The 27,110-nt window shown below is 52.2% G+C and overlaps 1 protein-coding gene across 1 annotated transcript in view; it reads right to left on the bottom strand.

Annotated features, from left to right (window-relative positions):
- The window catches only part of hdac3 (histone deacetylase 3), a 48,048-nt gene extending 28,416 nt beyond the window's left edge, over window positions 1-19,632 (bottom strand). Inside the window, 5 exon segments of the mRNA XM_072512675.1 lie at window positions 2,553-2,634; window positions 3,773-3,785; window positions 3,788-3,913; window positions 4,796-4,879; window positions 19,520-19,632. Coding sequence (XP_072368776.1) covers window positions 2,553-2,634; window positions 3,773-3,785; window positions 3,788-3,913; window positions 4,796-4,879; window positions 19,520-19,574 — 360 coding nt within the window. The 5' untranslated portion in view covers window positions 19,575-19,632.
- Between the last annotated feature and the right edge of the window lie 7,478 nt (window positions 19,633-27,110).

The raw sequence follows: 27,110 nt of genomic DNA, 5'->3' as shown, positions 1-27,110 counted from the left end.
CGAGTGGGAGAGAGCGAGTGGGAGAGAGCGAGTGGGAGAGAGCGAGTGGGAGAGAGCGAGTGGGAGAGAGCGAGTGGGAGAGAGCGAGTGGGAGAGAGCGAGTGGGAGAGAGCGAGTGGGAGAGAGCGAGTGGGAGAGAGCGAGTGGGAGAGAGCGAGTGGGAGAGAGCGAGTGGGAGAGAGCGAGTGGGAGAGAGCGAGTGGGAGAGAGCGAGTGGGAGAGAGCGAGTGGGAGAGAGCGAGTGGGAGAGAGCGAGTGGGAGAGGGAGAGAGAGAAAGTCAGACAGGAGAGAGGGTGAGAGAGAGACAAGGAGTGGGAGAGGGAGAGAGAGAGAGAGAGAAAGTCAGGCAGGAGAGAGGGAGAGGGAGAGAGGGGGAGGGAGAGGGGGAGAGAGAGGGAGTGGGAGAGAGAGAGAGAGAGAGAGAGAGAAAGTCAGGCAGGAGAGAGGGAGAGAGTGGGAGAGGGAGAGAGAGAGAAAGTCAGGCAGGAGAGAGGGAGAGAGAGGGGGAGAGAGAGGAGAGAGAGGGGGAGAGAGAGGGGGAGAGAGAGGGGGAGTGAGGGGGGGAGTGAGGGGGGGAGTGAGGGGGGGGAGTGAGGGGGGGAGTGAGGGGGGGAAGTGAGGGGGGGGAGTGAGGGGGGGGAGTGAGGGGGGGAGGTGAGGGGGGGAGTGAGGGGGGGAGTGAGGGGGGAGTGAGGGGGGGGAGTGAGGGGGGGAGTGAGGGGGGAGTGAGGGGGGGGAGTGAGGGGGGGGAGTGAGGGGGGGAGTGAGGGGGGAGTGAGGGGGAGTGAGGGGGGGAGTGAGGGGGGAGTGAGGGGGGGAGTGAGGGGGGGACAGGGAGGGGGGGGAGAGGGGGGGAGAGGGGGGGAGAGGGGGGGAGAGGGGGGGAGAGGGGGGGAGAGGGGGGGAGAGGGGGGGGAGAGGGGGGGAGAGGGGGGGAGAGGGGGGAGAGGGGGGGAGAGGGGGGGGGAGAGGGGGGGGAGAGGGGGGGGAGAGGGGGGGGAGAGGGGGGGGGGAGTGAGAGGGGGGGGGAGTGAGAGGGGGGAGTGAGAGGGAGGGGGGGAGTGAGGGGGGGGAGTGAGAGGGGGGAGCGAGGGGGGAGGGGAGCGAGAGGGGGGGAGCGAGAGGGGGGAGCGAGAGGGGGAGGGAGCGAGAGGGGGGGAGCGAGAGGGGGGGAGCGAGAGGGGGGAGCGAGAGGGGGGAGCGAGAGGGGGGGAGCGAGAGGGGGGAGCGAGAGGGGGGGAGCGAGAGGGGGGGAGCGAGAGGGGGGGAGCGAGAGGGGGAGGGAGCGAGAGGGGGGGAGCGAGAGGGGGGGAGCGAGAGGGGGGGAGCGAGAGGGGGGGAGCGAGAGGGGGGGAGCGAGAGGGGGGGAGCGAGAGGGGGACGGAGGGGCGCGAGAGGGGGGGAGCGAGAGGGGGGGAGCGAGAGGGGGGGAGCGAGAGGGGGGGAGCGAGAGGGGGGAGCGAGAGGGGGGGAGCGAGAGGGGGGGGGCGAGAGGGGGGGGGGCGAGAGGGGGGGGGGCGAGAGGGGGGGGGGGCGAGAGGGGGGGGGCGAGAGGGGGGGGGCGAGGGGGGGGGGCGGAGGGGGGGGGGCGAGAGGGGGGGGGCGAGAGGGGGGGGGGGCGAGAGGGGGGGGGCGAGAGGGGGGGGGTGATGAGGGGGGGGGGGAGTGAGGGGGGGGGGAGTGAGAGGGGGGGGAGTGAGAGGGGGGAGTGAGAGGGGGTGAGTGAGAGGGGGGAGTGAGAGGGGGGAGTGAGAGGGGGGGAGTGAGAGGGGGGGAGTGAGAGGGGGGGAGTGAGAGGGGGGGGGAGGTGAGAGGGGGGGGGGAGGAGTGAGAGGGGGGAGTGAGAGGGGGGGAGTGAGGGGGGGGAGTGAGGGGGGGGGAGTGAGGGGGGAGTGAGGGGGAGTGAGGGGGGAGTGAGGGGGGGGAGTGGAGGGGGGGAGTGAGGGGGGGGAGTGAGGGGGAGAGTGAGGGGGGGAGTGAGGGGGGGAGTGAGGGGGGGGGGGAGTGAGGGGGGGAGTGAGGGGGGGGAGTGAGGGGGGGAGTGAGGGGGGAGTGAGGGGGGGAGTGAGGGGGGGAGTGAGGGGGGGAGTGAGGGGGGGGGAGTGAGGGGGGGGGAGTGAGGGGGGGGGGAGTGAGGGGGGGGGAAGTGAGGGGGGGGGGGAGTGAGGGGGGGGGGGAGTGAGGGGGGAGTGAGGGGGGGGAGTGAGGGGGGGAGTGAGGGGGGGAGTGAGGGGGGAGTGAGGGGGGGAGTGAGGGGGGGGTGAGGGGGGGTGTGAGAGGGGGGGGGAGTGAGAGGGGGGGGGAGTGAGAGAGTGAGAGAGAGGGAGAGACAGACAGAGACAAAGTCTGGCAGGAGAGAGAGAGAGGGAGACGGAAGAGGCGGGTTCAGGAAAGACAACAAGAGAGAAGGGTAAGACAGAGGGAGGAAGAGACACAGGGAGACAACGAGATGGGCAGGAGAGTGATGGTGAGCAAATCCAAAATCAGTAGGATTATGTAACCAAAGCAAAGACAGGTGACTGCAGTGCCCAGACTGAGGTAGTGGACCAACCTTGTTGTTTAGTTGTGTTGCTCCTTGCAGAGAGGCTCCTGTGTATCGTGAGCAGAACTCAAACAATCCCGGAAACACAGGACTGTAAACATAAACGATTTTCATTCAGATTCGAGCAACTAATTTGTATTTTACTGAAAGTTTGTGACTCCTGAGCACTGATAACAATTGTGATATTATCATCGGGACGCTGAGCTGCCTGTGTGAATTGCAGCTTCCAGACAGTGGAAGTTAAAGCTGGTGATTCCTCACCACCCTGTGCCAGTAACTCCACTCAATAGATTTTTCTTTCACTTATGCTGACATGTGTATCACTGGCTGGGCCAGCATTTAGTGCCAGACCAAAGACCCACCAAGAGAAGAAATTTCCCTGCATCTCGGTCTTAAATGGGAGAGCCCTTATTTTGAAACTATGCCCCGCAGTTCTGGACCCCCCCATGAAATATCCTCTCAGCATCTCCTCTATCGAGCCCCCTCAGAATCTTTAAAGTTTCAATAAGATCACCTCTCATTCTTCGAAACTCCAATAAGTATAGGCACAACCTGTGCTGCCTTTCCTCAAAGGCAGGAATCATCTCAGTGAACCTTGCCTGAACTGTTTCCACCATTCAATATCACCTTCAATGAGGAAGTCAGAACTGTCCACCATACTTAAGGTATGGTTTCACCACTTCCCTGTGCAGTTATATCAAGACTTTTATACTCCATCCTGTTTGCAGTAAAGGCCACCATCCCATTTGCCTTCCCAACGACTTGCACATATCCTATCATAGAATCCCTACGGTGCACACAGAGGCTATTCGGCATATTGAATCTGCACCGAACCTCTGAAAGAGCACCCTATGTCCACTCTCCAGTCCTATCCCGCAACCTCACCTAACCTGCACCTCGACTGTGGAGGAAACCAGAGCACCTGGAGGAAACCCACGCAGACACGGGGAGAATGTGCAAACTCCACACAGACAGTCTCAAGGCCAGAATCAAACTCAGGTCCCTGGCGCTGTGAGGCAGCAGTGCTAACCACTGTGACACCGTGCTGCCCTGTTTGAGATTTTTTGCAAAATTCAACATTTAATAATGATTGAAGGACATTCAACCAGGGACGGTGCAAGCTGTGGGAACTAAACTAAATATTAAAAAGACCAAGACAACCTGAGTCAAACAACAAGACTGCAGCCTGAGAGAGTCACTATTTGCCATATTTATTGGTTTTCTCTTACCAATCATCTCCACATTGAAGGTATTCAGGCTCTTGGTGAAACCTTGCATGTTGTTCGGGCTCACTCTCTGCAGAAAATCAATGTAGTCCTCAGAGTGGAACCGGCACATGTCGTGTTGAGAGGCCTGGTATGGTTTGAATATACCTATTGGAAACAAAACAACCCAAGATTTCACACTCAGCTTTGTTGTCACTAGTCCCCATGAGGGGAGAGACGGTCAAATGGAGTAATAGTACTCATCAGTCCAATATAATCAACCAGTTATAACAACTTGTATTTATGTACGACACCTTTAACATAGTAAATTGTCCAAACATTTCACAAGAGTGAAAATCAGACACAATTTGACACCACGTCTGAGATGGATGTATTATAATAATCTTTATTAGTGTCACAAGTAGGCTTACATTAACACTGCTATGGAGTTACTGTGAAAATCCCTAGTCGCCACATTCGGACGCCTGTTTGAGTACACTGAGGGAGAATTTAAAATGTCCAATTCACCGAACAAGCATGTCTTTTGGGAACTTGTGGGAGGAAACCGGAACACCCGGAGGAATCCCACGCAGACACGGGGAGAACGTGCAGATTCCGCACAGACAGTGGCCCAAGTCGGGAACTGAACCCCGACACCGGCGCTGTGAAGCAACAGTGCTAACCACTGTGCTAACGCTTTATCAAAGAGGTAGTTTCACGCAGGTTTGGAGGGGGGGTCCAGAAATTAGAGACTGAGGGATAGGCATGTCAAGGGCAGGGCTAGATGCTGCCTGTGCCAAGGTGCCAGTGGGGGGGGGGGCAGTCTTGGAGGAGGGGAGAGAGGGAGCTTGTGACCCCACCCGTTGTTTCTGCAGCCCCAAGAGGAACTTGTGACCATAGTTTGGGAAGTACTGCCCGAGCCCGAGTATTGAGGAGCACATGAGAGAGGCTAGTGGGGAATATAAACCACAAATATAGACTCGCTGAGCTGAATGGCCTATTCATAAGTTGGAGATTTGATATAATTGTATGAAACCACTACACATACCATCATTTTCTTGTACAGTCCATAATGCAGAACCAAACTGTGTGTGAGAGACAGGCGATGTGGTTTCATAGGATGTCCAGCACCTAAATGAAGATAAATAGCAGAGTGAGGTTCAATGGTACGTTGCCAAATGGAGTACAGACACCATTAAAAAAGGACAGTGTCCATGCATGGGTGTTACAGAGCGTTTTAATAATGTTTTAATAGGCATCTGCTGATTTGATTGTGTATGGATATCTTTAACAAAAGTGCGCATGCGTATGCGACATCATCGGGAGCTCGGTCTTGCGTAGGTTTTCAGTTTTGTCGCAAAGAACTGGAGTATAATTGTGTTTTGATGCTGCTGGTGTTTGAAGCCAAACTGCAATATTACCTCAATGTTTTCTGAAGTAAAGAAGGTTTAACTTTTACAACATGTTCAACTACATTTCTTGTCGTCAAGTTACCATTTATTTCTGGCAATGAGGTTTAAAAAGGGCAAGGAAAAGATTTTGATGTGCAGTGTGGCGACACAAAGTTCTGTACAGCGAGTAGCTAGCTTGCAACATGGCCGGGAGGCAAGGCTATGTTCGGGACTGAGTTTGTGGAAGGGCACAAGGGCTGGACTGAGCATGTGAAAGGTTGGGACACATTTTCCATGGCAATAGAATTGCAGACAAGGCCAAAAAGTGCTCAATTTTCCGGAGTTTGTGTGGGGCAAAGACTTACAAGCTAACGAGGAATTTAGTTAACACCGGAAACCGGGGAACATTTACTTTGCGGAGTTAGTAGCACTTGTTCAGAATCACCACCATCCTAAACTTCGGTGATTGCCCAACGTCTTAAGTGCCCATAGTCATTTTCAAAGGCTAGACAGTCTGTAGCTGCTTTTTTTGCTGAACTGCGTCAACTCTGAGCACTGGAGTTTGGGGCAGTGTTAGAGGATATGCTTCGGGACGGATTGGTCTGTGGCATTAATAAAGCCAGAATACAGCTTTGTTTGTTGGGGAAGCCACATTCATTTTCACAAAGGCTCTCGAAGCTTCTCAAGGCATTGAGCTAGCTGCCCAGATTGAAAAGGATATTCAAAAGGCACATAGTAGAGTCCACCCATGTCGACGCTACGACCAAGAAAGCACAACAGCGCTTATATTTCCTCAGGGGACTAAGGAATTTCAGCATGTCCACATTGACTCTTACCAATTTTTACAGATGCACCATTGAAAGCATCCTATCTGATTGCATCAGTCTGGTATGGCAACTGCTCGGCCCAAGACCGTAAGAAACTAGAGTCGTGAACACAGACCAGTCCATTACACCAGTGTTCTTCAAACTTTTTTTCCGGGGACCCATTTTTACCAACCGGCCAACCTTCGGGACCCAACCCGGCCGACCTTCGCGACCCAACCCAGCCGACCTTCGCGACCCACGTCGGCTGACCTTCGCGACCCACGCCGGCCGACCTTCGCGACCCACCATTTTCTCTTACCTTGTTTGCTGCTGATAAAAATGGAGGAAATGGTTTTGGGTCCCTTTGGCCCTCGTACATGCTCCTCCAATGGAACCTGTTGGATGAAGGCGAAGCCTTCCGGTGTGGGACAGTATGGAGTCTCCATCTGTCCAAAGTTCTGCATTTTTTTCTGTAAAATTTTATTAAATAAAACCCCCTCGAACTTGTAAAAAAATAAAATGAATAAAATAAATGAAAAAATGAATAAAATAAATGAAAAAAATAAATAAACTGAATAAAATAAATGAAAACCCCCCCGAACTTGTAAAAAAAAAGAAAAGAAAAATTAAATGAATCAAATGAATAAAAACCTCCCAAACTTGTAAAAAAGGCTGCGACCGTTTAAAAAAATAGCTGCCGCACTGTGCACGTGTGCCCGATCAGCGGCGCGCATACGCATAGTTTTGCCGATGATCGTGCGCGCATGAGCAATGCGGCCAATTTTTTTTTACATGTTCGTGGCCATTTTAAAGGCCGCTTGCAGCCGGCTGCTGCGCGGGGATTTGCGCGATCGGGAGCGCCGCGAAGGACGGCTCCGTGACCCTCCCGACACCCGCCCACGACCCACCCGTGGGTCACACCCCCGAGTTTGAAGAACACTGCATTACACAAACCTGCCTCCCATCCACGGACTCCATTAACACCTACCGCTGCCTTGAGAAAGTGGGCAGCATAATCAAAGACGCCTCCCAACCGGGTTATTTTCTCTTCCATCGGGCAGGAGATACAAAAGTCCGAGAACAGGCGCTAACAGATTCAAAAACAGCTTCTTCCCTGCGGTTACCAGACGCCTGAATAATCTTCTTATGGACTGAACTAATCTCTCCACGCACCCCTGGGTGCCTCGCGAATGAAAGGTTTAGCAATTGACTTCAGGAAGCAAAGTACTGTACACACCCCTGTCAGCATCAACGGGGCCGAGGTGGAGATGGTTAGCAGTTTCAAATTCCTAGGGGTGCACATCTCCAAAAATCTGTCCTGGTCCACCCACGTCGACGCTACCACCAAGAAAGCACAACGGAGCCTAATACTTCCTCAGGAAACTAAGGAAATTCGGCATGTCCACATTAACTCTTACCAACTTTTACAGATGCACCATAGAAAGCATCCTATCAGGCTGCATCACAGCCTGGTATGGCAACTGCTCGGCCCAGGACCGCAAGAAACTTCAGAGAGTCGTGAACACCACCCAGTCCATCACACAAACCTGCCTCCCATCCATTGACTCCATCTACACCTCCCGCTGCCTGGGGAAAGCGGGCAGTATAATCAAAGATCCCTCCCACCCGGCTTACTCACTCTTCCAACTTCTTCCATCGGGCAGGAGATACAGAAGTCTGAGAACACGCACGAACAGACTCAAAAACAGCTTCTTCCCCCACTGTCACCAGACTCCTAAATGACCCTCTTATGGACTGATTTCATTAACACTACACCCTGTATGCTTCATCCGATGCCAGTGCTTTTGTAGTTACATTGTATATGTTGTGTTGCCCTATTATGTATTTTCTTTTATTCCCTTTTCTTCTCATGTACTTAATGATCTGTTGAGCTGCTCGCAGAAAAATACTTTTCACTGTACCTCGGTACACGTGACAATAAACAAATCCAATCCAATCCAATGCAAGGTCGTACGTTTGGTGGGCAGAAATGGATCAGGACTTGAAGAGCAATGTGAAATCCTGTTCTGCGTGTCAAATAAACCAAAAGATGGCACCCCCAGCATCATTCCATCCGTGGCAGTGGCCCGACCGTCATAGAGTCCCTGCAGAGCAGGAGACAGCCATTCGGCCCATCGAGTCTGCACCGACCTTCCAAAAGAGCACCCGACCACTCCCCCGCAACCTCACCTAACCGTTGGACGCCAGGGGGCAATTTAGCATTGCCAGCCCACCTAACCTGAACATTTCTGTACTGTGGGAGGAAACCGGAGCACCCAGAGGAAATCCACAAAGACATGGGGAGAACCCAGGTCCCTGGTCTAGATTTCATGTGGACTTTGCAAGACCTTTAATGAATTATATGTTTATCGTCATCGTGGTTGCGGATTCTAAATGGTTAGAAGTGCACATCATGAGCAACATTACAGCTCCCATTACAATAGAGGAGCTACGCCAGGTTTGTTTACAATTCATAGCTTGCTGGACTCTCTGGCTTCTGATAACGGGCCGTTTGATTTGTTCCAAGAGTTTATGCAAAAAAAATTAATGGACGAGGCCATTTGCGTCCTGCTCCTTTTCATCCAACGTGGAATGGTTTAGCAGAGTGAGCTGTCCAGACACTGAAAGAACTGAAGAGAATGGCAGACGGTACTTTGGGAACTAAGCTCTCACGGCTCTTGTTCCAGTACCATATCATGTCGCAAACGACAACAGGAATTTCACCGCTTGAAATGGGTATGAAGTCAAAGTCTGGATCTGCTACATCCGGAGGTCAGAGTGACAGTGGCAAGGAGACAGGAAAAGCAGGAGAGGCATTTCAATCCGGATGACTGTGCCTACGTCAGGAATGTCGGCAGTAACTAACGATGACTACCTGGAGTTATTCTGGACCAAAGTGGTCCAGTATCATAGCAGTGATTCGCAGATACCAAGATCACACTCGTCTCCGACACCACTCTGAGACAGCTACGATTCCAGATCACACGGCAGAGCGAAATGCTGTTGTGAAAATTCGACAGGAAGTGGTTCCTGTTGCTCAGGGGGACCTAGTGAATGCTACTTGGAGAGGCTGAAGAATTTCCTCTCACTAACAACCAACCTACGCCTGTGCCCTCAGGTCAAGCTCAACTGAACCAAAACTCACCAGCGTCTACTGAGTCACCAGTGGTTCTACTCAGATCACAACGTAGTCACAAAGTTCCTGAAATATTATGTTCAATTGCAACATGCGTGTTATTTTGCTGTTGTCTCTCCTCAAAGGGAATTGAAATTTAAGGGTGGGAGAAGTGTTATAGAGGCTTTAATAGTGTTTTAATAAGCATCTTCCTATTTGATGTGCGTGTAATGTCATTGGGAGCACAGGGTTTAGTTTAGCCACAAAGAGTTTATTTATAGTTGTGTGTAGCTGCAGGTGCTGTCTGAAGCCACACTATTATTACCTCAATGTTTTCTGAAGTAAAGATTTAAATTTTACAACGCGTTTGACTACCTTTCTTGTGGGTTACCAGAGTGGGTTATCGAGACAGCTTCCATACATATCCATAGCATCGTCGCAAAGTATCTAAGAGCACTCAAGTGATGTCTGTTTGAGCTGGGGTTCAAGGAAGAGGGAGTGAGGAAAATCTTACCCCTCCTCCAATAAATTTTAAATCACTACACATACTGATTGATCGTTTCATGGTCCATAAAAGAAAACACTTGGCAAGAGTCAATCGTACATGGACTAAAAACAGAACAGTTGGAAATGCACGGTCAAGATTTGGAGCTCAGCACATCCCAAAGAGCTTCACAGTCATCTTTGAAGTGTAGTCACTGTTGCAATGTACAAAACGTGGCAGCCATCTTGTGCACAGGAAGCTCCCACAAACAGCAAAAGTGACCGGCCTCAGTTGAGGGGAAAACATTAGCCAGAACACCGAGGGAACTCGCTGGCACTTCTTCGACTGGTGCAACAGAAATATTTCTTGCATCCACCCGAGGGGACAGACTTGGTTTAACCCGATAGTATGGTACTCACTCAGTACTGCCCTGAAATGTTAACTTCAGCTTTACGTTCAATTTTCCGGAGTGGGACTTGAACCCACAACGCTAACTCAAAGGGAACAGAGCTACCATAGGTCAGCAGAGAGATTCAGGGTTTCAAGTAGGTGAATCAGTGAAACCGGCAGCACAGACACTAGCACAGGGAGAGTACAAGCTAATTCCCACATAATACTGGCCCCTGTACCCTCAGCCCATTAACTCGCTCTTCTTCCTGAATGTATTTGCAGATCCTCAATCTCCCTTCATCCACGATGGAGGGCTGTACGGTTCAACTCCACTTCAGAGACTGGAGCCTCAGAATCCATTCTGACACTCGTTCCAGTGTAGCACAGTGCTGCACTGCTGGAGGGGCTGTCCTTTAGACCAGATGTTAAACATCCTGCCCTCAGGTAGATTTCTAAGATCCCACAGTCACTATTTCAGAAATGATTAGGGTGCTCTTCCCGTTAACCTTGGGACAAAATTTAAGACTTAGGCAACATCACCAACAGGTTACTTAGTTGTTTTTGGGATCTCACTATGCCTAAACAGGCTGCCATATTTCCTACTTAAGTGACTACATTTCAAAAGTACTTCAATGAATGCAAAGCACTTTGAGACAGCCTGAGGTCGTACAAAATTTTTTTTGATGACCGTAAAGTCTTTTCTTTCAACCCTCTCACCCCTATCCAGAGGTCTGACCCATCCACTTGGGGCCTAAGAAAGATTGAGCAGAGTAAATGATTAGAAGTGAGAAACAGTGGTGAGCAGAGAGAGGTCCAGGATTTTGCCACCGTCTTCTGCTCGGATCCACAGTCGGTGAGTAGGCTGATCACCATCTGCGACCAGTTCAAACTGGCCTCCGGTGCCAAGATAAATTGCGGCAAGAACGAGGCCATATTCTTTGGGAAGTGGGCTGATTGATCCCTTCACCATCAGTTCAGACTGCCTGGAAGTGCTGGGGATGTGGTTCAGAGGGATCAGAACGTGCGTCAGAAACTGGAATGATGAAGTACCTACAGTGAAACAGAAACTGGGCACGTGGGAGTGACACTTCCTCTCCATTTTTTAAAATTAATTTACGGGATGTGGGTGTTGGTTAGCATTTATTGCCCATCCCTAGTTGCCCTTCAGAAGGTGGTGGTTAGTTGCCTTCTTGAACCGCTGCAGTCCTTGACATGTAGGTACACCCACTGTGCTGTTAGGGAGGGTGTTCCAGGATGTTGTCCCAGCGACAGTGAAGGATCGGCGGAATATTTCCAAGTCAGGGTGGTGAGTGACTTGGAGGAGAACCTCCAGATGATGGGGTTCCCAGGTATCTGGTGCTCTTGTCCTTCTAGATGGTAGTGGTCGTGGGTGTAGGTTTGGAAGGTGTTGTCAAAGGAACCTTGGAGAGTTACTGCAGTGCATCTTGTAGATGGTACACACGGCTGCCACTGTTCGTCAGTGGTGGAGGGTTTGAATGATTGTGGAAGGGGGAGCAATCAAGCGGGTTGCTTTGTCCTGGATGGTGTCGAGCTTCATTGCAGGTAAGAAACTGGCCATGAGGAACCCTCATTGTTGCTGTACATGATGCAGGCCTGGCACATTCCTCACTTCTGCACTGTGGCTATCTGAGCTATCTTCCACTTTATCTGGAGGTTGAAAATGGGCTGTGTTCGCATGGACACAATATACAAACCACTAGGGGAAAAGAACATGCCCAACATCACCCTAAACCTGATGGCTACATTTGTGTGGCTGCATCAAGCCGTGCATAGATCTTTGTTATGCAAACACCAAGGATGACTACTGAGGTTCTACCTATCCTCAGTGTTGCAAAGGGTGGGTCTGACCACTGCAGAACGCTCCAAGTGGTTGGACTGTGCTGTACCACTTGTCCCTCGTGGCAGCCCCTTTGACCATATGTCCATCAGGCAGTGGTCTGCGCATGACATCCTAGAGACCCTGCGGGTAAAGAAGATGGCGAGTCCTGTTGGATGGCTTCCAGACACCGTCAAAAGTATTTGGCAGAAAGCCTCATCACGAGAACTTCCAAACAAGCACCAAGACATAGTTTGGCTAGGAGTCTCACACCATCCACACATTGCCCTCGAGGTGGCTGTGGTGGGGAAGAGACTGCTGTCCACCTCCTTGTGGAATGTGTCTTTGTCTGCTTTGTCATTCGATCATAGCTGATTTTTCTCATCCCCATTCTCCTGCCTTCCCCTCGATAGCCTTATTAATCAAGAATGAATAAACTCCATTACTTAGCCATTTTTCAGGCTCTGGGAACCCGCCCCCACAGCTGTCTCCTTCAGAACCCAGTGGTGTAGTCCACCCAGGTTGGGTGATTTATCCACCTTCAGAACTTTCAGCTTCCCCGGCACCACCTCTTTAGCGATGGCCACTCCACTCATCTCTTGATTTGATTTATTATTGTCACATGTATTAGTATACAGTGAAAAGTATTGTTTCTTGCATGCTATACAGACAACGCATACCGTACATTAGGGAAGGAAGGAGAGACTGCAGAATGTTACAGTCATAGCTTAGAGTATAGAGAAAAGATCAACTTAATACGAGGTAGGTCTATTCAAAAGTCTGACGGCAGTAGGGAAGAAGCTGTTCTTGAGTCGGTTGGTACGTGACCTCAAACTTTTGTATCTTTTTTGTGACGGAAGAAGGTGGAAGAGAGTATGTCCAGGGTGCGTGGGGTCCTTAATTAAGCTGGTTGCCTTTCCAATACAGCAGGAATTGTAGACAGAGCCAATGGATGGGAAGCTGGTTTGCGTGATGGACTGGGCTACATTCACAACCTTTTGTACTTTCCTAAGGTCTTGGGCAGAGCAGGAACCATACCAAGCGGTGATACAACAGAAAGAATGCTTTCTATGCTGCATCTGTAAAGGTTGGTGAGAGTCGTAGCTGACATGCCAAATGTCCTTAGTCTTCTGAGAAAGTAGTCCCGTAACAGCCTCCCCGTACAGGCGCCGGAATGTGGCGACTAGCGGCTTTTCACAGTAACTTCATTTGAAGCCTACTTGTGACAATAAGCGATTTTCATTTCATTGGTAGGCTTTCTGAACTATATAGTGTCAGCATGGGGGGGACCAGGACAGGTTGTTGGTGATCTGGACACCTAAAATATTGAAGCTCTCGACCCTTTCTACTTCATTCCCATTGATGTAGACATGGGCATGTTCTCCACTACGCTTCCTGAAGTCAATGACAATCTCCTTCGTTTTGTTGACATTGAGGCAGAGATTATCGTCGTCGCACCAGTTCACCATTCTCTATCTCATTCCTCTACTCTACCTCATATCCGACCCACTACGGTGATGTCATCAGCAAATTTGAGAATCGAGTTGGAGGGGAATTTAGCCACAGTCATAGGTGTACAAGGAGTACAGTAGAGGGCTGAGGACACAGCCTTTTGGGGGACCGGTGTTGAGGCTGACCGTGGAGGAGGTGTTGTTGCCTATCCTTACTGATTGTGGTCTGTGGGTTTGAAAGTTCAGGATCCAGTCGCAGAGGGAGGAGCCGAGGCCCAGGCCACGGAGTTTGGAGATGGGTTTCGTAGGAATAATGGTGTTGAAGGCTGAGCTGTAGTCAATAAATAGGAGTCTGACATAGGCATGTGGCTAGCCTGGGACTCGAGCTTGGTCTGGTACTGTCTTTTGGCATCTTTGATGGATTTCTTTAGATCATATCTGGCTTTCTTGTATAGGTCAGGGTCGCCTGACTTGAAGGCCTCAGGCCTAGACTTCAGCAAGCAGTGGATATCCCTGTTCATCCAGGGTTTCCGGTTGGGAAACATGCGGATTTGCTTCTTTGGCACACAGTCTTCTACACACTTACTAATGAAGTCAGTTACTGTAGTGGTGTACTCGTTCAGGCTGGTCGCAGAGTTTTCAAATACTGACCCCCAACTCTCAGTTCTGGTATGTCACTGGTGTCTTCAATTGTGAAGACTGATGCAAAGTGTCTATTCAGTTCCTCTGCCATTTCTTTGTTCCCCATTACTACTTCTCCAGCCTCACTTGTTAGTGGTCCAATGTCCATTCTTGCCTCTCTCTTACCTTTCATATGTCAAAAAAACCTCTTGCAATCGTCTTTTGTATTACTAGCTAGCTTACACATTTTTCATCATCGCCCTCCACTTATTGCTTTTTTAGTTGTTCTCTGCTTGCTTTTGAAGGCTTCCCATTAATCCTCGCCAGATTGCATGTTTTTTCTTGTGCTTTTATGCTGTCCCCGACTTCCCTCGTCAGCCATGATTGCCCTGTCCTCCCCCTTAACATGTTTCCTCCTCCTTGGGATGATCTTCTGTCGTGCATCCTGAATAACCCTCGAAAACTCCTACCATTTCTGTTCTACCGTCTTCACAAATGCAGAATTGCCTGTTCCCTAGTGGGCTCTACCACAAGGTCCTCCAAAAAACCATCTTGTAAAAATGTCCTCAAATTCCTTTTCTTGGGATCCGCCACTTTCCATACTCTGTTCTAGACAAGGTGTTTTTTTGTCAAGGTTCATGATAAGCAGCTCCGTGATGCAGGATTCTGTGCTCTCCAGGGCGTTCCCAGGGACACACAATGAGACAAACATCAAAGGCTGCTGAACAATCAAAAACTTGGTGAAAAACACTCTTTGGTCTTCCAGTGTAAAGAGTTGTCCTTGATCCGTGTGTTGCAGACTGGCACATTCCAAGTCCAGAACTACGTGCTTCAGGATACACTAAAGCTTGCGCAGCTACCGCAGAGGCGCAATGGGGGCAGATCGCTATCTAAGACCTTTCAGCCACAGTGAACTGAGGGGCTGGGAATTGTATAGAACCCTCTCCGGTTGTATGACTCACATTGAATGTATACAGTAAATATTACATGTATCACAATTGCATTGAAGCATCTGAGTGCAACATCATCTCTGTGGACAACTGAAATCCCATTGCATCTTTTGTAATGACCATTTTGAAATCTCTGTAATGTTCTTTTGAGTATACTGAAGGACTTGAGATTGCAATATGATCGACACAGAGAACCTGAATATTGTTGCACTTTCTGTGATGACCATTTTGAAATGTTTGTGATGTTCTTTCAGATATTTTATAAATAAAGTATATTTTTGCAAAACAAAAAGATATCTCCAGGATTTCCTCAGCCATTATTCCTCCACCTCAATGTTTCTTTCCCCCATCCCTGGTCTCTCCAACTTCTGTACCTCACTACCTACATGCCCAATATTTTAAAAAATGCATTCACACAATGTGGATGTCAAAGAATTTATTGCCCATCGCCAAATGTCCTTGAGAAGACGGCGGTGAGCCACCTTCTTGAGTACACGGATTGGCTTGTTCAGCCATTTGAGGAGGCAATTTGGAGTCAGCCATGTTGTTATGGGTCTGGAGTCACATATAACCAGACCAGTTAAGGGTGGCCTTCCCGAAAGGACATCACCGAACCACAGGTGGGTTTTTACAACAATGTTTAGTCACCATTAATAACTTCTTATTCCAGACTTATTTAATTAAGTAAATTTAAATTTCCTGAGCTGCAGTGCTGGGATCTGAACTCTTGCCTCTAGATGATGAATCCAGAACTCTGACTTACCGGGAATGTAACTGCGAGGCAACCTGTCCTGTAATCTCCCACTATCTCCCAGTCCAATAACCACCATCTCGTGTATCTCAAATTCTGGATCATGCCCCCATACACTAGATCTTCTCCCATTTATATATTGTAGCTGCCAATGTACCCCAGACCTCCTTCCTCTCCCAGCCCCTAAATATGCCAATGACCATCCCCTGCTCAAATCCACCTCTCTCCCAGCCTCCATATTTTCCAATGACCCCCTCCTCAATTCCATCGCACCCCCAGCCTCTAGAGCCCCAAAGTACATCCATGTCTCCCTTCTTCTCTATTCATTTCTCACCAGCTTCAATATGCCCCAGATCCTTATTCCACTCCTCCCCCAGCCTCTATGTGCCTCTAGGTACTCCTAATGCCCTCTCCTCTGTCCAAACTCTATCCCCCACCCCCCTATAACCCAATTTTCCCACTCTATCCCCTGCACCCGAATATCAACCATCCCAGTATCTCCATCCTCTGTATCACCCCATATATCCTAGTGTCGCAAAACACACCTAACCCCCTCAGTGCCCTCCAACAGCTAACCCTCCCCCAGTATCCACCCACACCTACCCCCCCCCGTGTACGCCCCACAACTAACCCCCCAGTGCCCCGTAACACCTAACCCTCCCCTTGTTTAACCCACACCTAACCGCCCCCCCCCCCGTGTACCCCCCACAACTAACCCCCCCCAGTGCTCCCACACCTAAACACCCCCCAGTGCCCCCACACCCAAACACCCCCCAGTGCCCCCACACCTAAACACCCCCCAGTGCCCCCACACCTAAACACCCCCCAGTGCCCCCACACCTAAACACCCCCCAGTGCCCCCCCACACCTAAACACCCCCCAGTGCCCCCCAACACCTAAACACCCCCCAGTGCCCCCCAACACCTAAACACCATCCCCAGTGCCCCCCCCACCTAAATACCCCCCCAGTGCCCCCCATACCTAAACACCCCCCAGTGCCCCCCACACCTAAACACCCCCCAGTGCCCCCCAACACCTAAACACCATCCCCAGTGCCCCCCCCACCTAAACACCCCCCCCAGTGCCCCCCACACCTAAACACCCCCCCCCCAGTGCCCCCCACACCTAAGCACCCCCCAGTGCCCCCAACACCTAAACACCACCCAGTGCCCCCACACCTAAACACCCCCCAGTGCCCCCACACCTAAACAGCCCCAGTGCCCCCCACACCTAAGCACCCCCAGTGCCCCCAACACCCAAGCACCCCCCAGTGCCAACACCCAAGCACCCCCCAGTGCCCCCAACACCCAAACACCCCACAGGGCCCCCAACACCTAAACACCCCCCCAGTGCCCCAACACCTTAACACCCCCAGTGCCCCCCACACCTAAACACCACCCCCAGTGCCCACACGCCAAACACCCCCAGTGCCCCCACACCTAAACACCCCCCAGTGCCCCCACACCTAAACACCCCCAGTGCCCCCCACACCTAAACACCACCCCCAGTGCCCCCCCATACCTAAACACCCTCCAGTGCCCCCCACACCTAAATACCCCCAGTGCCACCCACACCTAAACACCACCCACAGTGCCCATCCACCTAAACACCCCCAGTGCCCCCACACCTAAACACCGCCAATGCCCCCCACACCTAAACATCCCGTGCACCCCCACACCTAAATACCCCCCAGTGCCCCCCACACCTAAACACCACCGTGCCCCCACACCCAAACACCCCCCAGACCTAAACACCCCCATGCCCCCCACACCCAAACACCCCCAAGTGCCGCCCATACCTAAACACCCTCCAGTGCCCCCCACACCTAAACACCCCGTGCACCCCCACACCTAAACACCCCCCAGTGCCCCCACTCCCTCCAGTGCCCGCCCACACCTAAATACCCCCAGTGCCCCCACACCTAAACACACCCCAGTGCCCCCCACACCTAAACACCCCTGTGCACCCCCACACCTAAACACCCCCAGTGTCCCCTCCACCTAAACACCCCCCAGTGCCTCCCACACCTAAACACCCTCCAGTGCCCCCCCCACCTATACACCCTCCAGTGCCCCCCCCACCTAAACACCCTCCAGTGAACCCCACACCTAAACACCCCCCAGTGCCCCCCACACCTAAACACCCCCCAGTGCCCCCCACACCTAAACACCACCGTGCCCCCCACACCCAAACACCCACCAGACCTAAACACCCCCATGCCCCCCACACCCAAACACCCCCAGTGCCCCCCACACCTAAACACCCTCCAGTGCCCCCCACACCTAAACACCCCGTGCACCCCCACACCTAAACACCCCCCAGTGCCCCCCACACCTATATACCCCCCAGTGCCCCCCACACCTAAACACCCCCCAGTGCCCCCCACACCTAAACACCCCCCAGTGCCCCCCACACCTAAACACCACCGTGCCCCCCACACCCACCAGACCTAAACACCCCCATGCCCCCCACACCCAAACACCCCCCAGTGCCGCCCACACCTAAATACCCCCAGTACCCCCCACACCTAAACACCCCCCCAGTGCCCCCCACACCTAAACACCCCTGTGCACCCCCACACCTAAACACCCCCAGTGCCCCCTCCACCTAAACACCCCCCAGTGCCCCCCACACCTAAACACCACCATGCCCCCCACACCCAACCACCCACCAGACCTAAACACCCCCATGCCCCCCACACCCAAACACCCCCCAGTGCAGCCCACACCTAAACACCCTCCAGTGCCCCCACACCTAAACACCCCGTGCATCCCCACACCTAAACACCCCCCAGTGCCCCCACACCCTCCAGTGCCCGCCCACACCTAAATACCCCCAGTACCCCCCACACCTAAACACCCCCAGTGCCCCCCACACCTAAACACCCCTGTGCACCCCCACACCTAAACACCCCCAGTGCCCCCTCCACCTAAACACCCCCCAGTGCCCCCCACACCTAAACACCCTCCAGTGCCCCCCCCACCTAAACACCCTCCAGTGCCCCCCCCACCTAAACACCCTCCAGTGCCCCCCCACCTAAACACCCCCCAGTGCCCCCACACCTAAACACCTCTGTGCACCCCCACACACCAAACACCCCTGTGCACCCCCACACCTAAACACCCCCAGTGCCCCCTCCACCTAAACACCCCCCAGTGCCCCCCACACCTAAACACCCCCCAGTGCCCCCCACACCTAAACACCCCCAGTGCCCCCCACACCTAAACACCCCCCAGTGCCCCCCACACCTAAACACCTCTGTGCACCCCCACACACCAAACACCCCTGTGCACCCCCCACACCTAAACACCCCCAGTGCCCCCTCCACCTAAACACCCCCCAGTGCCCCCCCACACCTAAACACCCCCCAGTGCCCCCCCACACCTAAACACCTCTGTGCACCCCCACACACCAAACACCCCTGTGCACCCCCACACCTAAACACCCCCCAGTGCCCCCTCCACCTAAACACCCCCAGTGCCCCCCACACCTAAACACCTCCAGTGCCCCCTCCACCTAAACACCCTCCAGTGCCCCCCACACCTAAACACCCTCCAGTGCCCCCCACACCTAAACACCCTCCAGTGCCCCCCCCACCTAAACACCCCCCAGTGCACCCCACACCTAAACACCTCTGTGCACCCCCACACACCAAACACCCCTGTGCACCCCCACACCTAAACACCCCCCCAGTGCCCCCCACACCTAAACACCCCCCAGTGCCCCCCACACCTAAACACCCCCCAGTGCCCCCCACACCTAAACACCACCCAGTGCCCCCACACCCCAATGCCCCCACACCTAAACACCACCCAGTGCCCTGAGCAAACCTGAATACCCCTTCCATGTCCCCTCCCCCACCTAAACTCCCCCACACCGAAACCCCCCCCCCCTGCCCAGGCTGTGTATGTGCGCCTTGCTCGGTTCCGTCCCGGCCTCTCTCTCTCTCTCCATGCCCCCTCCCGCCTCACTCACCATAGTGAAAGTTGCCCACATCTGGGTCATAAAAGTAAGAGACCTTCCTGGACATGGCGCGCCGGCCCGCAGCACCGACTCCCGCCCACGCACTTGCGCCCCTGCGTCACCGCGTCCTGCGTCTGACGCACACCCGGCAGCGGGCTGACGTCACGGGTGCCGCGGCCCTTCCTCCCGGAGGGGCGTGGCGGGGCGGCAGGTGACGTTGGGTAACCCTGGTGACAGCGCGGCGTCTCCCCTGGCAACCGAGGGGCGGTTGTCACTCAACCAGAGGGGTCAAGGGTTGGGATCCGGCTCAAGGACCGAACCAGGGTCATGGGCTCAGAGCAATATTGAGGTTAGGGGTCAAAATGAGGTCCCCAGGAGAGCCCAGGGCAAAAGGATGGTCAAGGTGAAAGGGATCAGCCAGCTGCCACTTGTACAGGTGTTTCCTGGACAATGAGAGTCTTACCTGCTGGCCACCCAAACCCACCCTCGCCTGATGGCGTCAGCGTCCCTTCTCTCTGACTATGATGATGGACATGCAGCAAAGAAGATCCACTGGGGATGGACTACTTTCATATGGTACACTTATGCTGATGGCAGAAGAGACCATTCCACAAATAAAGGCCCTGCCAAAAGTGCTGCACACAGAGTGAACAAAGAACAATCCAGCACAGGAACAGGCCCTTCGGCCCTCCAAGCCTGCACCGATCACGTGTCCTATGTAGACCAACCGCCTGTATCCTTCCGTACCTCATCTGTTCATGTGCCTATCCAGATAAGTCTTAAAGGTCGCCAACGTATCTGCCTCAACCACCTCACTTGACAGTGCATTCCAGGCCACCACCACCCTCTGTGTAAAAAATATGCCCTGCAGATCTCCACGGAACCTGTCCCCCCCTCACTTTTAACTTGTGCCCCTTTGTGATTTTCGATTCCGCCCTGGGGAAAAAGCCTCCAACTGTTCACCCTATCTACACCCCTAATAATTTTATAAACTTCTATCAGGACGCCCCTCAGCCTCCGTCCCTCTAGGGAGAACAATCCCAGTTTATTCAATCTCTCCTCATAGCTAATACACTCCATACCAGGCAACATCCCGGTAAACCTTTTCTGTACTCTCTCCAAAGCCTCCACGTCTTTTTGGTAGTGCAGTGACCAGAATTGGACACAGTATTCCAAATGTGGCCGAACCAACATGCTATTTAATTGTAACATACTTTTTGAGAGCGGGATAAGGGCCCGGAAAACCGATCTCTCTGTTGAATGTGGATATCAAACTTGGCGAAGATCCTAGCCACAAGGATCGAAGACTGTGTCCTACGGGTAATAGGGGAGGACCAGATGGGGGTTCGTTAAGGGGCAGCACTTGGCGACCAACATTAGGAGGTTGCTGAATGTAATTATGATGCCTCCAGAGGGGCGCGAGTTTGAGGTGTTGGTGGCAGAGAAGGCCTTTGATCAGGTGGAGTGGCAATACATATGGGAGGTCCTGGGGCGGTTTGGGTTTGGACAGGGATTTGTGGATTAGTTCCGGTTGCTATACCAGGCATCGGTGGCGAGTGTGCAGATGAATCGGGTGAGATCAGATTACTTCAGGTTACACCGGGGGACAAGGCAGGGGTGATCACTTTCCCCACTGTTGTTTGCCTTGGCTATAGAGCCGTTGGCATTGGCATTGAGAGCGTCGAGGATCTGGCAGGAGATAGTATGGGGGGGGAGCAGAGGTTCTTGCCCTACGCGGACGATCTACTTCTGTACATATCGGACCCGCTGGGGGGGATGGAGGGATTATGGGGATATTAGAGGAATTTGGCAGGTTTTTGGGATACAAATTGGATATGGGTAAGAGGGTCTTTGCGATCCAGGCGAGGGGACAGGAGAAGATGTTGGGTGAGATGCCGTTCAAAGTGGTGGGAGGGAGCTTTCGATATTTGGGTATCCAGGTGGCGCGAGAGTGGGAGCAGCTGCACTAGCTGAATTTGGGTCGGTTGGTAGAACAGATGAGGGGGGATTCGGAAGTGGGATGCGCCCCCGTTGTCATTGGTGGGACGGGTTCAGACGGTTAAAATAACGGTCCTCTCGAGGTTTCTGTTTGTTTTTCAGAGCCTCCCAAATTTTATTGCCAAGGCGTTCTTCAAAAAAGTGAAAGCAGAGATCTCGGGATTTGTTTGGGCGGGTAATACCCCGCTGCTGGAAACGGTGATGCTGGAGGAGGGGTACGGGGGTGGGGGGGGTCTGGTTCTTCCAAAATGTATTAATTACTACTGGGCACTACCGGGCATAGTGCGATGGTCAGGAAGTGGATAGTGGGGTGGGGTCGGTATGGGAGCTGGTGGACGCGGCATCATGTAAGGGCACGAGTTTGGAGGCCTCTGCCGTTCTCGCCGGCTTGGTACTCTACAAGCCCGGTAGTAGTGGCAGCCCTGAGGGTGTGGGGGCAATGGAGGCAGCACATGGAGTTCGAGGGGGTGTTGGTGTGAGCACCGATATGTGATAACCATCGGATAGCTCCGGGGGGGGCTGGACGGTGGTGGGGGGGGGGGGGTTCGGAGGTGGCAGCGGATGGGGATCGAGAGATTTGAGGATCTCTTTATTGATGAATGTTTCCCGAGCCTGGAGGAGCTGGAGGTGGAGTTTGAGTTGCTAGGGGGGCATGGGTTCGGGTTTCTGCAGGTGAGCGATTTGTGCGGACGCAGGTTTCGACCTTCCCGCACCTGCTGCACCGGGGACTGCAGGATAAGATGATGTCAGGAACAGGAGTAGGAGAGGGGAAATTCTCCAAGATCTATGAGGAGCTGAAGGAGTTGGAAGGAGCCCCGATAGGGGAGATGAAGAGAAAGTGGGAAGAAGAGCTGGGTTGGGAGTTGGAGGTCGGCACATGGGATGAAGCCCTGAGGAGAGTTAGTGCATCCTCGTCGTGTGCCAGGCTCAGTCTGATACAGTTTAGGGTGGTCCACAGAGCACACATGACTGTGGCCCGGATGAGCAGGTTCTTTGAGGGGGTGGAGGATAGATGCGGGCGCTGTGCAGGGGATCCTGCGAACCATGTCCATATGTTTTGGGCATGTCCGAGGGGTTTCTGGCAGGGGTTTGCTGACGTCATGTTAGAGGTCTTAAAAGTGAGGGTAGTGCTGAGTCCAGAGGTGGTGATCTTTGGTGTATCGGAAAACCCGGGAGCCCAGGAGGTGAGAGAGGCCGACGTCCTGGCCTTTACCTCCCTGGTGGCCCGGAGATAGATCATGATAGGTTGGAGGGACTCGGAGCCCCCGAAGTCAGGATGGGGGGGGGGTGGGGGGGGGGGTGGGGGGGGGGGGTGGTGGTTAGCGACATGGCAGGGTTTCTCAGACTCAAAAGAATTAAATTCGCCTTGAGGGGTTTGTTGTGCAGGGGTTTGCTTGGAGTTGGCAGCCGTTCAGCGACTTCTTCGAGAAAAATTAAGCTGTCAGCAAGGGGAAGGGGAAGAAAGGGGAGGCATGGGAGAGACTGGTATGGATAGGAGAACCAATGGAGGGGGGTTTGGGGAAGGTGGCATTGTTTGTGTCAGCCATGTTGACTGGGGCGGGGTTGTTGGTTATTTTTATTTTTGTTGAAATTTGATGTTTAAAATTGTTAAAATTATAAATGTCTCAATAAAATATTTTCTAAAAACAAAACAGAATTTTCAAGCTTTGATACTCGATATCCCGTCCTATGAAGGCAAGCATGCCACGAGCTTTCTTTACCACCATTTTCACTTGTGCTGCCACTTTTAAGGATCTGTGGACCTGCACACCCAGATCCCTCTGTGCCTCTATGCTCCTGATGGTTCTGCCATTTATTTTATAGCTCCCACCTGAATTGGATCTTCCAAAATGCATCACCTCGGATTTGTCCGGGTTAAATTCCATCTACCACTTCTCAGCCCAATTTTGAAATGAAATGAAAATCGCTTATTGTCACAAGTAGGCTTCAAATTAAGTTACTGTGCAAAGCCCCCAGTCGCCACATTCCGGCGCCTGCTCAGGGAGGCTGGTACGGGAATCATCACTATCCTCAACTCCTGCAATCTTAGTATCATCCGTGGTTATCATATGTTGCTGTGGGTTTGCATTTGGTGTTCGGGCCAGTTGCCAAGTCACTGTAGCCACTGACCATCATGGTGGTGTGTGCTGGATCACAGCTGATTGCAATTTTCCTCTGTCATCAACTAGTGTATGCAAGGTGCAAGAATCAACATTTAGGGCTTTCATGTCTGTTACACTTGCCGGCAATCTTGAAGTAGAGAGCTTTGGTCATCCTACTAGCCATACAGAAAATCCGGAGGGACGCAACTGCCTTCCATCCGCGAATGCGCCTGAGCCAACAAAATTGCTGCTGCTCTTTGAATGGACTGCTACATTTGTGATTTTGTCCTTCCATGAGATGCCCAGTAAAATGTTGTGGATAGGACTCAGAAACAAATTGTCCTCCTCGAGAATGGCAAGGGCACCAAATCCAATTGGAATGCCTTAAGTGAATTAAGATAGCTCACTATGGCAAAACAATCAGGCCACAAGATGGATCGAGAGAAACTAGTTCCTCTTGTGGCGGGAAGTCCTGAAGAAGGGTGTATATAACCTTAAAATTAGAGCTAGGCCATTCAGGGATGAAATACTTCTTCACACAAAGGAGAGCAGAAATCTGGAATTCTCCTTTCTAATAAACTGCTGAGGCTGAGGAAATTGAAGATTTCAAAACTGAAATTGGTTGATTTTTGTTAGGGAAGGATATCAAACGTTAAGGAACCACAACTGATAGCGTTAATATGCTGATCTCTCGTGATCTAATTGAATGATGCATCAGGTTCCAGGGGCTAAATGGCAATATCCTGGTCTGATGATATAGTTTCGAATCACACCAGTCCACAACAATTGGTATTCATACAATACAATGGCCCCATGTGCTTCAAAGAAGCATAAACCGGACAAAATTTAATCCAAAGCCAGGTAAGGAGCTAGTAGGACTGATTAACAAAGGTTTGGCCACACAAGTTGATTTTAAGGAGCATCGTTAAGGAGGACAGAGAGGTAGCGGGACAGGGGAGTTTACAGAGGGAATTCCAGAGGTTAGGATCGAGGCAGCTGAAAGCTGGGCCCCCAATGGTAGAGCAATTAAAATCTGCAATATGCAAGAGGCCAGAAATGCAGGAGTGCAGGGATCTGGGAGCATTGTGCAGGATTCCAGGAGGCCAGATTAGACACTGGCCTGTTGCAGAGCTTTGAGCAGATGTTCGATGGTGGGGCGGCCTTTGCTTCTGAGTCAGGCTTAAGTCCGACATCGGGGCCTCTGTGTTGCTCATGATCTTCAATCCTTGTCTTTCAGGATGCAGCAGACTGACGTGCACGTTTCTGGCCAAAAACACGCAGGCACCTAATGTACATGCATACCCTGGGCCCACTCTATGGTCTACATGCTCAAGTGCAATTGAATCCAGCTGCTGGTGCAGCAGGTAGGGCTGGTAGGGCAGGTAGACGAAAATTCATTCATGGGATGTGGGCATTGCTGGAACCAACATTTATTGCCAAGCCTTAATGAGGGCATTTAAGAGTCAACTACATTGCTGTGGGTCTGGGGTCACGTGTGAGCCGGACCAGGGAAGGCTGGCAGATTTCCTTCCCTAAAGGCATGAGAGCCGGTTTTTACAGCAATCGACAATGGTTTCACGGTCGGCAGCTTTTAATTCCAGATTTTTATTGAATTCACATTTCGTCAGCCGCCGTGGTGGGATTTGATTTCAGGTCCCCAGAGCATTACCCCGGATCTCTGGATCACTAGTTCGGTGACAATACCACTCGGCCGTTGCCTCACATGCAGCAGGAGAATGAGTGAGTTGAAGGTCACAGCTGTACTGCAGCAGGCGAGTGAGTGGCTAGTGACTCCAAGCTGTACTGCAGGAGGTGATTGTGTCGCCAGACCCAGATAGGGCAGACCTAGCAAACAAATGGTTGAAAGATAAAAGCTAAGGGCTGGAGTTGCGGTGGAGCAGAACGGTGATGGAAAGAGGGGGGAAGAGACAGAGTGGGAGTGGAGAGTTAGCGAGAGGTAAGCAGATATTTGCATCGTCCTACGGGTCTCTCCTGATGTACCTTTCTGCTGACTGATTGTTGCAAAGGACAGTCAATGTCCTTCAGAATGAGCTACTCGGATTCACAATTGCTGGGATGACGCAGACACAGTGTGGACAAGGCTACTTACTGCAGTTTAGCCCATTCCAGTGACAAATAAGAGTCGGAGAGGTTAATGAAGATGCAGTGGGTAAGTGACACCAAGTTTGAGATTTTAATACGTGGGGCTTGTCGGAGGAATTGACAGGATAAGCAGATTTACATTTTTAGGATTCCAGGATGAATGACATGCAAGGAGACGTGACGTCAACGTGAGGAAGCAGACGAAACACAAAAAAGACTCAGCCCTCTACATCCAGTCAAGGTTGGTGTCATGCAAAGAGATATTTTATCATCTGAGTTTCTGGAACAGGTACTGAATTTAACTGTCATTTATTCTGCAATGAGCAGTTTGTGTTATTTAAGAGGTATCTTCCTGCTGCTGTTTTCTTACTTTGAAATGTGTCACCAAGGTCTCGCATCTGCCTTTTCCCTGCAGGATTTTGCTGTACTTGCATCAGGTGGAATCACTGTCCTTACTGATGCCCTTTTAAACAAAGGCCACAGGGCTGTAATTTTTAAATGTGTTCGGTGAGCTGAGAGATGCGACTGTCAGGGGGGGGGGGGGGGGGGAATATCAGTTTTGTAGTCCTGATTCTTGAATGTCAATGGCGAGCACACCCGGGGCAGAGGCAGTAACCAGTGGAAACCATTCCCACAGAGGGAAGATTGCCTGGTGAAATGCCTTCATGATCTCGAACAGTGACCGCTGTTTCGAACCTGAATTTCTATAGCACCTTTCGCCACTCCAGGACATCTCAGGGTGCTTTGCAGCCAATGGAATACTTTTGAAATGCAGTAATGTGGGAAACAGAGTCGTCAATTTGTACACAGAACCTCCCACAATGTGACAATGCCCAGATAATCTGTTGAATGATATTGGTTTAGGATAGATGTAGTTCTGCGTGCTGCAGAGAGCTTCCCTGCTCAGCTTTCTAATCAGGTTTGTAGGATCGTTTACGTCCATTTGAGGAAGGCAGGCTTCAGAACTGACCCTCTGACAGTGCAGCTCTCCCTCAATACTGACCCTCTGACAGTGCAGCGCTCCCTCAGTACTGACCCTCTGACAGTGCAGCTCTCCCTTAGTACTGCTCCTCTGACAGGCAGCACTCCCTCAGTACTGACCCTCTGACAGTGCGGCACTCCCTCAGTACTGACCCTCTGACAGTGCAGCTCTCCCTTAGTACTGCTCCTCTGACAGTGCAGCACTCCCTCAGTACTGACCCTCTGACAGTGCAGCACTCCCTCAGTACTGACCCTCTGACAGTGCAGCTCTCCCCGAGTACTGCCCCTGCAACAGTGCAGCGCTCCCTCAGTACTGACCCTCTGACAGTGCAGCACTCCCTCAGTACTGACCCTCTGACAGTGCAGCACTCCCTCAGTACTGCCCCTCTGACAGTGCGGCACTCCCTCAGTACTGACCC

Source organism: Scyliorhinus torazame, chromosome 7 (genome assembly GCF_047496885.1).
Source record: "Scyliorhinus torazame isolate Kashiwa2021f chromosome 7, sScyTor2.1, whole genome shotgun sequence".
NCBI classification, from domain to species: Eukaryota; Metazoa; Chordata; class Chondrichthyes; order Carcharhiniformes; family Scyliorhinidae; genus Scyliorhinus; species Scyliorhinus torazame.
The sequence above is the reverse complement of the archived record's forward strand: the minus strand, read 5'-3'. Positions and strand labels throughout refer to the sequence as shown.